A 15,236-nucleotide genomic window follows, 5' to 3' on the forward strand; every position below is an offset into this window, starting at 1 on the left:
TTGACTTCAGGAAACATGGTGAGTAAAATTTTTTCTCTGATTAAGTGTCGATTTAATCAAAAATCATTACTGAAATAGTCAATAATCAGGTGGCAGACCGTTAACTGAGATTAGCCGGAAGTATCAGCAGGATTTAGTATCACCAATTTAATTTTTAAAAGGATAAATTTCACACTGTTAACCATGCTGTCCTGACTGTACTTTTGGTGTGATATGACAGGACACATCCAAAATTCAAGTTATTTGCTTGTGTCCGTTTCCGGCTTCTCGTGCGCGCACTGAGCCAGTTGGCAACAGGTCATCCTGCTTTCAGGCTGAAGCATTCCCATGACTAACAACTCTTTGAAGGATCCTGGCCTTTATGAACCTGCGGCCGCAGACTCTACAAACAAACCAACTCACTTGAAGCTTCATTGTTCTTCTTCTTCTCATGTCTTTAATGTTTTTGGGTGTGTATGGGCTACTTTTTTGTAAAGAAGTCTTTAATCGTCTACAGCTGTGTTTGCTTTGCTGAACTCTGATGTGCACATGTTTGTTCTTGACACAAAAGATTGTCTTGTCCTGGCTCACATGCGACATATTTCTAAAGGGTTGTTAGTTCAGAGCGTAAAAGGCCTCAGGTGACCACATGAGTAGCGGACAGGCTATGAAGTATTTTCCCACAGCCACCAGTAAATAGTGATTTCGGACTATAAAAAGCGGCAATGAACGGGCGGAATTTTTAAGATCCCACACATCGGTCCCGAATCTGTCACCATCTCCTGTAGATTGCTCTCGCCACAGCGACCATAGCGCGCGGATGCGCTCTCCAAATGCGCAAAACGATGCGCACACGCTGCCATCTATCCGTCTCTCTCCCGTGATCGATGTGATCTCTTTCCAGTGTCTACCTGCTAATTTATGATGAAAATGTTTCTGATGTAAGAGGGTCTAAAGAAAGTTAAAGCTGAGACAAAACAAAAAACTGATGTCACTACTGAAGAGTGAGAGACGGGAGGATGTACTGCAGACCATGTTCTCCAACCTTTGACTTAGCTGGTTCTACAAAACCTAAAGCCCGAGTCGGAGATGATTATCAGACAGTGGTTATGATCCTTCTGCAGGGTCTGTGAGAGATTACACAACAGGCGATTTTGGTGCATCATTTGACTCTTCTGCACCAAAATGGATCAGTTGAACACCGCCTTCTCAAATCAGATGCAAATGATTAAAAAAATAAATAAAGCGGATTTGCTTGAATACAGGCAAATTTCTGTAACTGGTTCTTTGTTGGCAGGATGTGGTTCAGCAGGTTGTGTATAAAAGGTGTTACTTCAGAAGAAAAATGACATCAGTGACGCATTCAACTTCCCTTAAACCAAAACTCTAAACATAACCTGGCCTGACTTCAGCATAAGTTACCTTTGCGATGTAACCAGGTTAAGAGAGCTATGCAAATGACAGTGAAAACTCTGACTTCAAGTTCAACTTGGCTCGCTAAGGCATTAACCGTGTTAAGAATTTTCTCAAGTGTGATTCATTTGTTGCAAGGGACAAAATACATAGCTGACTGATGGAACGATTAAATATTTTTAATGTTCTATACTAAAATTCCAGTATTGCTGAAATCACAGTCCTAAATCATAAAGTCATATTCCCCCAGGTAACTTTAAGTTAGTTCAAGAGCAGGTCTAACAATGTGATTTTTGGATTATAAGTCAAAAATGAGGTCACCAAATAAATGGCTTCTCCATCTCACTTCCACAGCGTGAGTGTATCTCGGTGCACGTTGGTCAGGCTGGTGTCCAGATCGGCAATGCCTGCTGGGAGCTTTACTGCCTGGAACATGGGATCCAGCCAGACGGACAGATGCCCAGTGACAAGACCATTGGAGGAGGAGACGATTCCTTCAACACCTTCTTCAGTGAGACTTGTTCTGGAAAGCACGTCCCCAGAGCTGTTTTTGTGGACTTGGAGCCCACTGTCATCGGTAAGTCTCATCAGTGCTCACTGAACATTAATGTAGGAAAATTAAAACATCTTTGAAGCAAAACTAACGTAATGTTGTTTGCATAGATGAGGTGCGCAGTGGTACCTACCGCCAGCTGTTCCACCCTGAGCAGCTGATCACAGGCAAGGAGGATGCTGCCAATAACTACGCCCGTGGACATTACACCATCGGCAAAGAGATCATTGACCTGGTTCTGGACAGGCTCCGCAAACTGGTGGGTGAATTCAAAGCAGCTAGTATAAAATGTATATACAAATTAAATAATTGAATGAAGTAACTCATGCCTGGTTGTCATCTCCTCTCTGTCCTCAGGCTGATCAGTGCACTGGTCTTCAGGGCTTTCTGGTGTTCCACAGCTTTGGCGGTGGTACCGGCTCTGGTTTCACCTCTCTGCTGATGGAGCGTCTGTCTGTCGACTATGGCAAGAAGTCCAAGCTGGAGTTCTCCATCTACCCAGCTCCCCAGGTGTCCACCGCTGTGGTGGAGCCCTACAACTCCATCCTGACCACCCACACCACCCTAGAGCACTCCGACTGTGCCTTCATGGTAGATAACGAGGCCATCTACGATATCTGCCGTAGGAACCTCGATATCGGGCGTCCTACTTACACCAACCTGAACAGGCTGATCGGTCAGATTGTGTCCTCCATCACTGCTTCCCTCCGCTTTGATGGTGCCCTCAATGTTGATCTGACAGAGTTCCAGACCAACTTGGTGCCATACCCCCGTATCCACTTCCCCCTGGCCACCTATGCTCCAGTCATCTCTTCAGAGAAGGCTTACCACGAGCAGCTCTCAGTGGCTGAGATCACAAATTGGTGCTTTGAGCCAGCCAGTCAAATGGTGAAATGTGACCCTCGCCAAGGCAAGTACATGGCCTGCTGCCTTTTGTACCGTGGTGATGTGGTGCCCAAAGACGTCAACGCTGCCATTGCCGCCATCAAAACCAAGCGCACCATCCAATTTGTGGACTGGTGCCCCACTGGTTTCAAGGTTGGCATCAACTACCAGCCCCCCACTGTGGTTCCTGGTGGAGATCTGGCCAAGGTCCAGAGGGCTGTGTGCATGCTGAGCAACACCACTGCTATTGCAGAGGCCTGGGCTCGGCTCGACCACAAGTTCGATCTGATGTACGCTAAGCGTGCCTTTGTTCACTGGTACGTGGGTGAGGGTATGGAGGAGGGAGAGTTCTCCGAGGCCAGAGAGGACATGGCAGCTCTGGAGAAGGATTATGAGGAGGTGGGAGCTGACAGCATGGTAGAGGACGATGAGGGAGAAGAGTATTAAGCGGTAGCATATTCCTTCTCTTAATCTCTACCATCTAGTTTCATAAAGTTTAATTGAACGCACCATTTGTGCTAATGAATTACAGGATAGTAGAATTTCTTTATAATTTTCAGATTATTCAGTTTTAGCAAAAAACAAAATTCTGTCTTGGCTGGAATCAAAATAATGACTTTATACTTTTATCTACTGTGTATTTTTAACATGACCTAATCTATTTTTATGGATGTTGCCAGCATGGGGACTCATACTCCTTTCTAGTCACTTGAGGGCAGTGATGCTCCACACATGCTGACTCAACACCATGTTGAAGTGCTTGACACTTCAAACTATTGCCGGTACTACACCCGACCTGACCTGCAGCATTAGAATGGTGATATCACAATTAGGAGTGTACCAATTCTCCTTTAATCATGGCTCAATTCACACCTCAGGTTTGGCTCAGATGTTGAGCTGGATTATTCAATCTACATTCTGTTCATGGTCTGGCATTATTTTTTAAATTTACCAAAATGTGTGTATTTATAGTTTTATAACAGAACATTGGGAAGAATACAGAAGTCTTTGGTATGAAAGGAGGTGAGGACATCAGCAACCAGACAAAGAGAACCCACCAGAGAGGAGGAGAGGCTGTGTGTATGTGAGGGCACTTGCCCTCACATAGCGTTATCTTAGTGGAAACCCATTCTGTTTGATTCATTTTCCATTTAATATCACAGAATATAAGACTTGGTTTGAGTTTTATTTTTCACTTTCCAGTCAAGTGCTCTGCAATCAGGAACTATGTGTGAAAGGAATAACAAAAAATGAAAAAACAAGTCTTTATTACTGGCAGAACCTCCTCTATTCTGATGTTTGTCCATTTTCTCCATACCTGAACAATTTCCAAATAGATAGTACAATGATCTCTTGTGACTGTTTGATTTTTGGTGTAGATTTCAGGATTGTTACACCCATATTTACCATTCGGATGAGGTTTGACATGCCTGACTGAGAACCACCAAGGCCAAACGCTGCCTTGGTTTAAAATGGGGTGTGATATTCACTGTGGCGCAAGGGAGGGACAGAGGGTGTCTCATGCTGGCAGACAGGTGGTGTTTAAAAATACGTTCTTCTGCTGTTACTAGACTGGATTTCTTCAGGGTAATGAGTGATGACGAGTACGTTCAAAATCTCAAAGCTAACAGTGGGAGCTGTTACAGAATCATCAAAAATAAAAGATTCACAAGTGTAAAAGTTTTTATTTGACTTCAGCTGTATTTCTGCTCTAAAACAGAAGAAACAAAGTGGCTTCCACATTTGCATTGACACTGGTATGAATCATTGAATGCATTGGTAGATTACAGGTAAACCACAATGGGGAATTTTATTAAATTTCTTAAACTTGTTTAAACTACTTTCAAAACTGTTTTATATGCTTGTAGACTTTTTCACTAGTGGTCTGTGTGTACATTTGCAAACTCAAAGGCAAAAAAAAAAAAAAAAAAAAAAAAAACTGCAGCTAAAACTCTGTTCCTTTGAAATCCTAACTGGGTTAAGAAAATAAAAGCACTCTTCTCAATATAAGACATGGAGTTAAGAATCTTTCTATTTTCCTCCATCTCACAAACATGAGGTAATCTGACTCATTTGGGAAACAAATTTTAGGATTACAACTTCTGATTGTACTAATGAGCCCTCCCCCCAAAAATCCTACAACAGAATATTTTGAATGCTGTAAAGATGTGCACTTCAAAAAAGGTACAAAAACACAGATGCATACAAAGTGCTCTCATGTGTACAAAAGCTGATCTTACAACAGGCCCTGAAAATAAAGCAGTGGACAGTTTTCTACACTGACACATAAAATAATGAACCCAACCCACACTCCCTCGGCAAGATAATTATGTAGATCCAGCAACCTTACAACAACATACAGTGACAGTTTCAAATTAGATAAACTCCAGCTATCGTTTTCCTCTTGCAAAACTTACACAACTCTGTATTAAAGCTGCCTGGGTGCTAAACGGCATTGCACGACACCACAGGAACCTACGCAGCAGCAGCGGCACTCATAAGCTTCTTATTTTCCCTTCTCTATTTGGTTTATCAGCTTCCCCAAAGCAAAGCAGCAGAATGACAGGAAATGCATATAAATCCCAGTGAAAACTGAAAACTTCACAGTGTAGTACACCACAGTCTCAAAGATTTTGCAGAAACTCACAACGCTTTGAAATTGTTGCCAGTAAATAAACCCCCTTTTTTTTGCAGTAGCACTCGGAGAGCTTCTTGATGAGACTCGACACACGCGAGATCCCTACTCCTGACAGTAACAGTTATCACGCCCAAACCCTTCACACATCTGCTGTAGTTTTTGTGTCTAAACAATCAAGTTCAAGGCATTATAGAGAGAATATTCAGTCTGGCGATTACAAACATATCTGGGTGGGTTTGTCTAATGTGCCTGATTCACTCTTGTGAGATCCAAATAGTCTGAATGTCAATTAAGGGTTTATTTAAAAGCCATATTGCAAAAATGTTGACACGCTCATGACACACTGTGAAAAAGTTGAATTCTTGAGTGCCACCCTTCTTTCCTCAGCATCATCACCAGGCCATAACCTACCATTCAGCCACCAAATTTTTATTTTTTCCTCTAAACAAATCATTTTCAGATGCACTGAACAGTGCCAGCTCTTCAATGTCCTTCAGTTTCTCTAACCTCTTGAATGAGAGGAGCTTCGCAGAGCCTCACAAAGTCATATCAACAAAAACCATCCTAGGAGCTGCAGCGGTCTGCGTGAGGCTTCTGTTCCTCCTCAGTGTTGTCTTTGATCTCTGGTCTTTACTGAGGAGGAGGAGGAACGCCATCTCTCTCTGACACTGCCGTTAACCTGTAGCAAACTGATATTAGTGGATTCATGTTTATTTTTACCGTATCACCTTTTCTGAGTACATTTTGATGGTGTATTTATTACCTGAGGTGGTGGAAAATGTCTCATGACAAAATGTGAACGAAGAGAATGGCCAGGCCGATGTTGAGCAGGATTACCATGCAGATCATGATGGTGTTTGGACCCTTAAAAAAGGAAAAGACCTCAATGCAGAATAAGGACAGCAGATCCAGTCAAAACTGGAGATGAGTGAAAAATTAAAGGAAAAACCTAAACCTTAGCCCCAACAGTAAAGGGACCCAGTGGTCCTGTTATGTAGAAGGGTACATTATGGTGTCCTGATGGGAGGAATGGTTTCCAGGAGTAAAATGCCTCCATGGATGTGCAAGTTAACTTAAAATTAATCCAAATCAGTTTTCTTTTTGCCATATGTCTAAAGCTAAGGCAATATGAGACAAAAATAAAACAAGAAATTCAGAAAATTCATAAATTCATATCAATTAAAACCTTAGAACTAAGCCTAACATAATCACACAATTAAATACAAGGTCCAAAAGAGTGGTCTCGGGGATCAGCTTACCACATGAAAGGGGGACAAATTAGTTTCTAAGTAGATCTAAAAAAATAAAATACTCAAAGAAATATTAATAATTGAACCCTTGATAATGCTGATAATAATGATTTGATTATTAAATAAGTCCTACAACTATTTTCTCTAAAGTTACAAATGATTCTGCAAAGATTTAAGAAACAGATGGAAACTTACTCAGTTTTGAGGTGATAAACACCAACATGTAACATAAATGCTACTCAAAATGCAAAACTGATGGAAATTTTTGAAATATTGTATCCTGGTGTCTAAGTTGGGGGGGGGAGGAAGTGGAGCCCCTGCTTCTTCTTCTACTGTAATCATTTGGAAGAAATCTTAAGCGACATATACAACATTAAATATAATGTCAGTTATTCATTATGATGATGCTACATGAACTTAAACTGTATAACACTGAGTGTACCGACGACAAATTAAAACTTAGATATGCAAATTTATATTTGATTTCTTAAAAACAAATCGTCAGAAGATTCAAAAAACACTACAAAAATAGAATTTTATGGGAATTATTTCATGGTTCAGGCTTTACAGGATTAAGACTACATATTTATCCTGGAATAATATTGTGTCAGCTCAACCCGATGCCGTGGTTAAAACTGCATACTCTACCAAACCAGAGCTCCACTTTCAGTAATGCAATCACCCGTTTTTGTACAGTGGGACTTCATCAACATATGTGATAACATTTAAACCTGAGATAATTAGCTTCTGACACGAACTTGATAATGATACTTGGGATACTCATGAAGATTTTGACAGACTTTAGTTTCTTTCCCACAAAAAAGGAAAATGCTAACTAAATTCAGGGTCAAATGACAAACAGTGTTTGAGATCGCCCAGATAAAGGTCGTGGGTCAGCTTGTCTACTGGCTCATTTTACCCCACTCTCCCCCACAGACATTAAATCTGAACCCACTGAAGCCCTGTGGGAGATTTTGAATTTACGTATTAGATAGCACTCCCCACCACCATCAACACACCAAATGAGGCAAAATCCTCTGGATGAATGGTGTTTATAGTGTTTCAGTAGGCTGGAGAATCACAAAGACTCAGAGTGCCCTGAAACCTTTCTAATTGCATGTGATGGCCATAAACCTTATTAAGACACTTTATTTGTTTTTTTTTCTTTAAGCTTCCTAATCTGCGGATGTTCATGTTGGGTTTTACCTTCTCAATGCAAAGAATTAATAAAGGATTATTGAAATTATTATTTATAGGATACGTTTCACACACTGGGGAATATTTTCCCACGGTTGTACCCTAAACATATCTTGTACGCGAGTTCAAAATAAGACTGCAGGAGGAGCAAGACTGAAAAAGGGGTTTAACATCTAGAACAGCCTAGTTAAAGGGTAAGAAGATTGTCCTACCAGAACCTCTAAAGATCAGAAATTAACATCCCTTATCCCTTTTGTGAGATTTAGGGGTGCAGATGGGAGCAATCTGCTAGCTTTGGTTAGCTCTAGGCTAGCCATTTCTTCCTGTTTCCTGTCTTTATGCTAAGCTAAGCTATAATCAGCCTCCCACATTCCAGCTTCATATTGGCAGGTACATTGTGTACACTCTCTTCTACCTCCTGAATAGAATAAAAGTTGCTTTAATCCTATCTTATAACAAATATTTACAATGTAAAAGGGGGCATTTCTTTGTCATGCATGCTATTTCTAAGTGTATTTTTAAAAAAATTTTTTATTCCCATCTAGCCAGCAGGGAAACTAAAATAAAGAAAATAGTTTGGACATAACAGATTGGCCACTGAGATTGGTAATTCATTTTTTTTTGGTGGCGGTTAGTACTAGCTGATACAGATGTTTGGCTGATATATTTATAGCCATAATTATAACTGTTAATGCTGATGCTTAGGGTACACGCTTAGCTAAAACTTTAGAACCAATGTAACACTAGTACCTGAAATTGGCAGGCAATATAGAGCAAATGTACATTTAAAATAGAGAAAAAGGAGACATAGCATTCATTTACAACTATTTCCCCCTCCAATAAACCAGAACAGTAGTCTGGCCTTGCCCTTATACGGTAAATAACGTGACTGGATATGGTGTACACTTTTACTTGACTATGATGGTGTCAAGCTGTGCTCTTTAGTTAGAAACTAGGACTTATGGCCATTAATGTCAGCAGTAATCCTAGTGTATATTTTTAAGGCTGTACGGAGCTAAATGCTAATATGAGCATCGGTAGGAAATACTCTCTGGGGACACTGAATGTGTGTGGAAAATTTCACAGTAATCCATCTGATATCTGTTGACCAAAGTCTTGGACTGACAGACTGACACCACCATACATGTTGTGACAATACTGATGCGGCAAAAAATAATGAAGAGTGAGTCACTGTGTATATTTACTGCCTTACCTCCATGTCCAAAGACTCTGGGGTCACCTCGTTACTGAGGCTCGACAGGATGGGCTTGGGTCTGACTTCGGCTTTGGGTTCCACCTTCGCTGCCGGTCTGGCAACTACAGCTTTTGCTTCCACTGGCTTTGGTGCCATTTTAGGTTCAAGACTCGCAGCAGGTTTTGGAGCTGGAGCTGGGCTGGGTTGCCGTTTTGGTAGTGGTTTTGTTTCTGCTTTACTGGGAGGCCTGCTCGGTTCCCTGGACTCCACTTTGTTCTCAAATACAGGCAGCACTCTTTCTTTTGTTGGTGGTGCTCTTTCGCTTTTAAACTCGGTGGCTTTAGACTCAGGAGTTACAGATTTGGAAGACGCTTTGGAAGGCATTTTGGAGGGAGCTTTGGAGACGGGACGTGGTGCTTCTTCTTCTTCTTCTTCATCTGGTGAGATGAGGCTATTCCTTACAGGGGCAGCAGGGGCTGTAGTGGCATCTGATGCTTTTGCCTCAGAGTCAAACTTCTGCAATGGCTTGATCTCCATGTCAGAACCCTGCTCGTTCTTGTTGCTCTGGCGGCTCGGGGTACGAGATGGGCCACGACTGCTGGTGGCCCCTCCTCCTTCTTCAGATACAGCTGAAGCAGGAGCAGGAGCTGAGGGAGTAGTGGGACGACTGCCTTGCTTGCCGTTGAGTTTACTACTTCCACCACTTTTACTGGTTTTGTCTTCATTCCAGCTACCTGGACTGAGGAGTTTGGGCTCTTCCTTGCTCATGATGCCTGGGCTTGGAGAAGGCGTGCGACCTGGGGATGAGCTAGGCATGAGGCTGTCCAGTTCATTCATAACCGGGCTTTCAGGTGGTGTAGGCAGTGGCTCCTCCTCAGCTAGCAGGGGTTCATGCATGATGGTCTCTGTGTTCTCACTGCCCTCCACGGCCACCTGCAATGCTCTCTTCTTCAGATACTCAGGACCTGAAAGCCAGTTCAAATACTTTTTAATCACTGGTTTCTATCATCACTCATTATAAGTCAGAGGAATTATTATGTTTGCCATAACTTAAAATGTATAATAGATACAGAAAGTGAGCTTTGCAAACTCTTCCTTCACAATCAGAAACTGACTAATCAAACTTGGCACACAGGTACGTCTTAGACCTGTGTAGCAACATTTACCAGCATTTATGCACATACCATGTTGCCAAGGGACCTAACAATGGACCTAAATTAGAGATACTGTAGCATGGGCATGTACTAATCACGATAATTAGAACTAATGTTCCGTAAAAAGGCCATGGTATTTTTAACACTAAGTAATAATGCCTCAATCCATTAGGGATTTACAAACATCATAAATGATTCATCATGTGAGAGTGTCATGACTTAAAGTTCAAAATAATCCTCTTTTATTTTTAGTGGTTTCAGTCATTCACCATCTGAAAGAAGCTGTTTTAGTGCCTCTCACTTTAGCCAGCTTTATTCTGATTGGCTGCCATTCACAAACAGAATAATTGAGCAGCAGATGGGTGTGGCTACTATGGTCACAGCCAGAGGTCACACTTCATGGTGCATAGCCAGGGGTGCACATAAGTGGTCCGCAGGTGCGCATTCACTGTCAAAATAAAAGACGCGCACCAGATAAGAAGCTGCAACGGCACTGTTTTTGTCTGCTAGAGTGAAATTTTCACGGCATATTATGCACCACATCTCTGTGCGTTCATCATTTGTTTGAAGCCAGCTCACCTCCTGCAACCACTTTTCCGAGAATACACGCTTCTTTTGCGGTTCGGACTCCTTCTGACATTTCTTTGGAGGTGGAGGAACACCAAAGTAATTGCTTAAAGGAGCTTGCTTCGACATCTTTAAGAGTTCTAAACAAATGTCTGTCCTCCCTCCTTCTTATCTGGTGCACGTCTTTTATTTTGACAGCGAATGCGCACCTGTGGACCACTTATGTGCACCCCTGTGCATAGCTCAGTATTGGGTTGAGTACAAAAGGAGTCTATAACCGAGTGATCACATCAGTTTGAGGCCTGAACCTTTAGCTTACAGAGAGTCTATAGGTTAGAATAGTTTGACCTCACAATGATAAGTTCTTTCTGCAGGTAAATATATTTTTAGAAAATTTATACTAATATCGTTCTGCTGTTACATAATTATCATGGAGCACAGCTCTCTGTTAGATAAATTCCTGTTGGCTCGAAAATAGCTAAAGGAGCTCAATTTAAAAACTGACATTTTCCCATTAAAAAAAGATTCCTTTGATTAAAATGTTAGCTCCAGTATTGCAGGGCTGAGAGGTCACAGATCGTCTTCATAACTATCATCCCCTTAAACCTCCTGAGAGCACAGGAAGCAGCTACAGAGGATGTTAGAGATCCATTCAGCTGTTGCATCCCCTTCCTAATAAGCTTTCGCTGCAGTACACATTTTTCCATTAAACACAAATAGATTCTCCGTTTGCTCACATTTCAGAAAAAAATCCAAAACAGAAACTTTGTTCCAAAATTAAATATACTAAAAACAATCAGTATTTTTGATATTGTCAGACAATCCATACCTACAATGCACTGATACGCTTTCTCTTCACATTTGGTTTGAATTGAACAGCTGAACACTGTAGTTTTGAGCAAATGTTACTAAAACAGAAGTAAATTACCATTTGTTGGGAACTATTTCTTGCTGTGGATGAATACACACACGCTGATGATGATTACCAGCTGTAGGACATGTATTATGTAAATATAAACTAAGTAATGTGTTTTAATAGCTGTGGCACAGAGAAATAAGCCTAATCAAATTTCTTCAAGAGCATATGCTTTTAATTAGATTTGCTAAAAATAAGAAAAGTATAGAATATCAAAAGACCGATCCTTAAATTTGTGAAGTATTTTGAAGCAGATGTTTCTCAGTGACAGCCAGTCTCAACCAGACTTTTAGTGAAAGACTAGTCATTTAGAAAGTGAGAGACAAGTCATTTAGAAAGCTGGACGACTTTCTGTTTGCATCTGACTTCTTTAAGCTCTCTGCTGAGTGAGAGCGCAGGAGTGAAATGCAGGAGGCTCCCAAATAGCCCCTTTGCTTTTGTGTCAATGTGTGTGTCGACAGACTCGCAATGAAACCGATACGATCCCTTCGACCCAATAAGATGGTCCTTTTTTTAGACATTCAAATGCGACTATCCCTGTGATGGGCCTCAGCAGAAGGATCTACTATCACAGGCTGTGGGGACAGAGACAAAGTAGAGAAGTAGATCTGCTGTTGGGATTTTACATTTCCTGTTTCCTTCACAGAGTAGCATACATAAGTAGGTAAAAGAGTCAGAATTAGCTTTAGTGTGCATTCCTGTGATATCTAGTGAAACTCAGAGCTTGAATACGACTGCAAATTCTGTGAGTGACATTATGATGCCCTAAAAGTTGGCCCTTTTTGATGCTTTTTTAATTCATTTTGCAGATTTTTTCTAAAATGAGAGGTGGAGATGTCTACTAACCTGGCTGGTAGAAGGAAGGGGAGAGCTCTTTGGCCACCAGTCTGGCAATGCTGGACTCTCTGTTGGAGGCCTGGGCAGCCTGCTCAGCTGCATCTGCCTTGGCCTTGGCATGGGCTGTCCTGCAGTGGAAAGATGCAACACAAGTCACTCAGTCTTCTTTTATCTTCTCATTTCATTGATGGTCTAAATCATAATCTTTTTCCCCCCTATATGCCGGCAATGAACATGCTGTTCTCAGAAAGCATCTGTGGTTCACTTCAGTCTGTTTTTATAAATGACACAATCAGTACCACGCTTGGCTTAGCTGTCGGGAGGAAGAGCGGGACATGAGTGTGTTTTCACCATCAAGAAAGTCAGAGTGTCTCCCAAATAGAATAATATGCTATTAATTTAAATTTGAAACTACAAAACCTGGTTTTGTCCCCACAAGAGGCAACAAAGTCCACCTGTTAGCAGCTGTGAATCAGTGAATCAGAATATATAAATCAGAATGTGTAAAACTCTTCCTTTAATAGCAGGGCAGTTTCACAAATGTCAGTTTATACTGGTCTATAAAGTTAAACCAGGCTTAATTTCACTAATAAAAACTAATTAAAGCCAAAGAAGGAAAAAAGATTCCCTCAGGTAAGCGTAGCACTGATATTACCATTTCATCAGCGACACCTCCACTGGCGAATAACAGGGAAAGACAAAAACCAAAACAAACAAAAACTGGCTATATTTTAAGAAAAATACCAAAATCAATTTATTTTGAAGGCTAAGCTATAACTTGCTGATCACGTTTCCCCTGAGCTGCATCATTAAATCATCAATCAGTTAATTTTGGACTCAATGTTAGACAGAAACCACCTTTGGAAAGGCAAAAATGATATTTTAATTGTCCATCGTTTACGCTCTGAAACAAAAAGGAAATCGCTGCTATTTATCCTCTGTGTCATCTTTTTAAGTGGCTTTAAGCCTTTCTTGTGTGAGGAAACACAGCTGAGGGGTTGGATACGCTCACTCAATTGAACATTTGCTTGTCATTTTCTCGTTTAACCTCTTTACAGTACAGTGATCAGTACGTAGTGCACATGCGTCAACCAGCATGCATCTTGTTTCAGTTGTACATAATTTTTCTGCTTTCTATTCATTTACGTCATACTATAATGGTTTAATGGTTCATGAGACATTGACCTCGACCTTGGCCTTGACCTTCCTACACAAACACTCTCAGAGAAGAGGGCCTTAAACAGAGTGACCAAAAATATCACAGTACAGGGCTTGTTTATAGTATTCAATCATGTTCAAATGGATAGTGGGGTGGGCAGTCGCTGGTCATATGGCTCATTAGTATTATTAGCTTTGGAGGAAAGGGGTTGTCCTGTTCTACCGTTTGCCTGGGACAGAAATAAATTACACTTTTGCCACCGTGAGTGAGACAATGAGTTATTGCTGGCAAGCTACTGAGGCCTCCATCATCACACAAATGTCTGTGTGGGTGACAGGCAGAAATCACTGCGACCTGACAGGCGTACATTTGTATATTTATAGTTGTTTTGCTGCACACTGGAAACATTTACTTATCATGCAACACTTTGCAATGCAGAGTTCATGAACTTTCACTCTGGATTTCCCCCTAAAAAAAATCACTGAAGAACAGGTAGCAACAAAGAAAATACACAAAACTAACTCCAGCTGCTAAACCTGAAATGCAGTTATACCATGAAAATAGGGCAGCGCTATTAATTATTATTTTAATAATATTATGCTTCTCTACTCGTGTAAAGACTGTAGCCATGCCGCAGTTTTGTAGAATAAAAGCTGTTTAACTGGTTTAGTGGTTAGCATGGTCGCCATCTCAGTTTAGCTTGTTAGCATGCTAATGTTAGCTCTTTAGCAGCAACCATGTGATATAGCTGTGTGCCAGGCATTTTGACTTTGCACATGTTTTATGGTAACTACATTAAACCTCATTTCTATAGCTCAATGCGACTTTACTCTCTGTGTATTGGGTTTCTATTGTGGAAAGAAACTGAATTTTTTGTTATAGCCTTCAGCGCTAAGTGAGCTAAACCAATTATTTGGAATATTTGGTCTGGGAAAATTATCAGTACAAAAGCCACTTGGGAAACGTGACAGGGAAAATGAGCCCCAACACATTACAAAAGCAACCAAACAGTTCCAAAATCATGTCAATCTTAGGAAAAAAGTACCCATATAATCAATTTAATCTGATACACCTCCTACCTCTGTAAATATATAGTCAAATTTTAACTTTTAATTAAACAATTAAAAACATCTGCTGATATACTTCCTCAAAACCATAAAGTGAAACGTCTGGGAATCACAAAAGGATCAGTTAAAAGTTAATAAAAAAATCTAATCACTAAAATATAAAACATCATTAGTGATGAAAGATGATAATATTAGATGGTGAACTGCTGATATATCCCAAAACTCAAGAGGTAAATGAATTAAAAGCTGCTGCTGTTTGTCCCCAGTAACTGCAGGTACTGAGTGTGATTACTCTGTAAATACTCAACATGTTGTAACTTTACACTGAGATGAAAATAGCTCCTCTTCAGTGGGGAAGATGCTTCCACCAGGAACAATTAGAGGCTCCTGAGGTTCCCTAATTGATATAAATGAGCTCCACCTGTC

At 40.8% G+C, this 15,236-nt stretch overlaps 2 protein-coding genes across 3 annotated transcripts in view; one reads left to right on the top strand and one right to left on the bottom strand.

The window, feature by feature from the left end:
* On the top strand, positions 1-4,769 carry LOC100702243 (tubulin alpha-1C chain). The gene is made up of 4 exons (XM_019349721.2): positions 1-18; positions 1,747-1,969; positions 2,056-2,204; positions 2,303-4,769. The coding sequence occupies exons 1-4, from the start codon at positions 16-18 to the stop codon at positions 3,275-3,277; spliced, it is 1,350 nt and encodes a 449-aa protein (XP_019205266.1). The 5' UTR covers positions 1-15; the 3' UTR covers positions 3,278-4,769.
* Positions 4,496-15,236, bottom strand: part of jph2 (junctophilin 2) — a 27,224-nt gene continuing 16,483 nt past the window's right edge. The window contains exons 3-6 of one of the 2 annotated variants that reach the window (XM_005477908.4): positions 12,594-12,712; positions 9,129-10,075; positions 6,232-6,332; positions 4,496-6,147 (exon numbers count right to left, since the gene is read on the bottom strand). In XM_005477908.4, the coding sequence (XP_005477965.1) occupies positions 6,252-6,332; positions 9,129-10,075; positions 12,594-12,712 (1,147 nt within the window). In that variant the 3' untranslated portion in view covers positions 4,496-6,147; positions 6,232-6,251. Of the gene's footprint in view, positions 6,158-6,231; positions 6,333-9,128; positions 10,076-12,593; positions 12,713-15,236 lie in introns of both variants that reach the window. The other variant, XM_005477909.4, reaches the window with a different exon arrangement.

The sequence above is a fragment of the Oreochromis niloticus genome, linkage group LG20 (genome assembly GCF_001858045.2).
Source record: "Oreochromis niloticus isolate F11D_XX linkage group LG20, O_niloticus_UMD_NMBU, whole genome shotgun sequence".
Taxonomy (NCBI): domain Eukaryota; kingdom Metazoa; phylum Chordata; class Actinopteri; order Cichliformes; family Cichlidae; genus Oreochromis; species Oreochromis niloticus.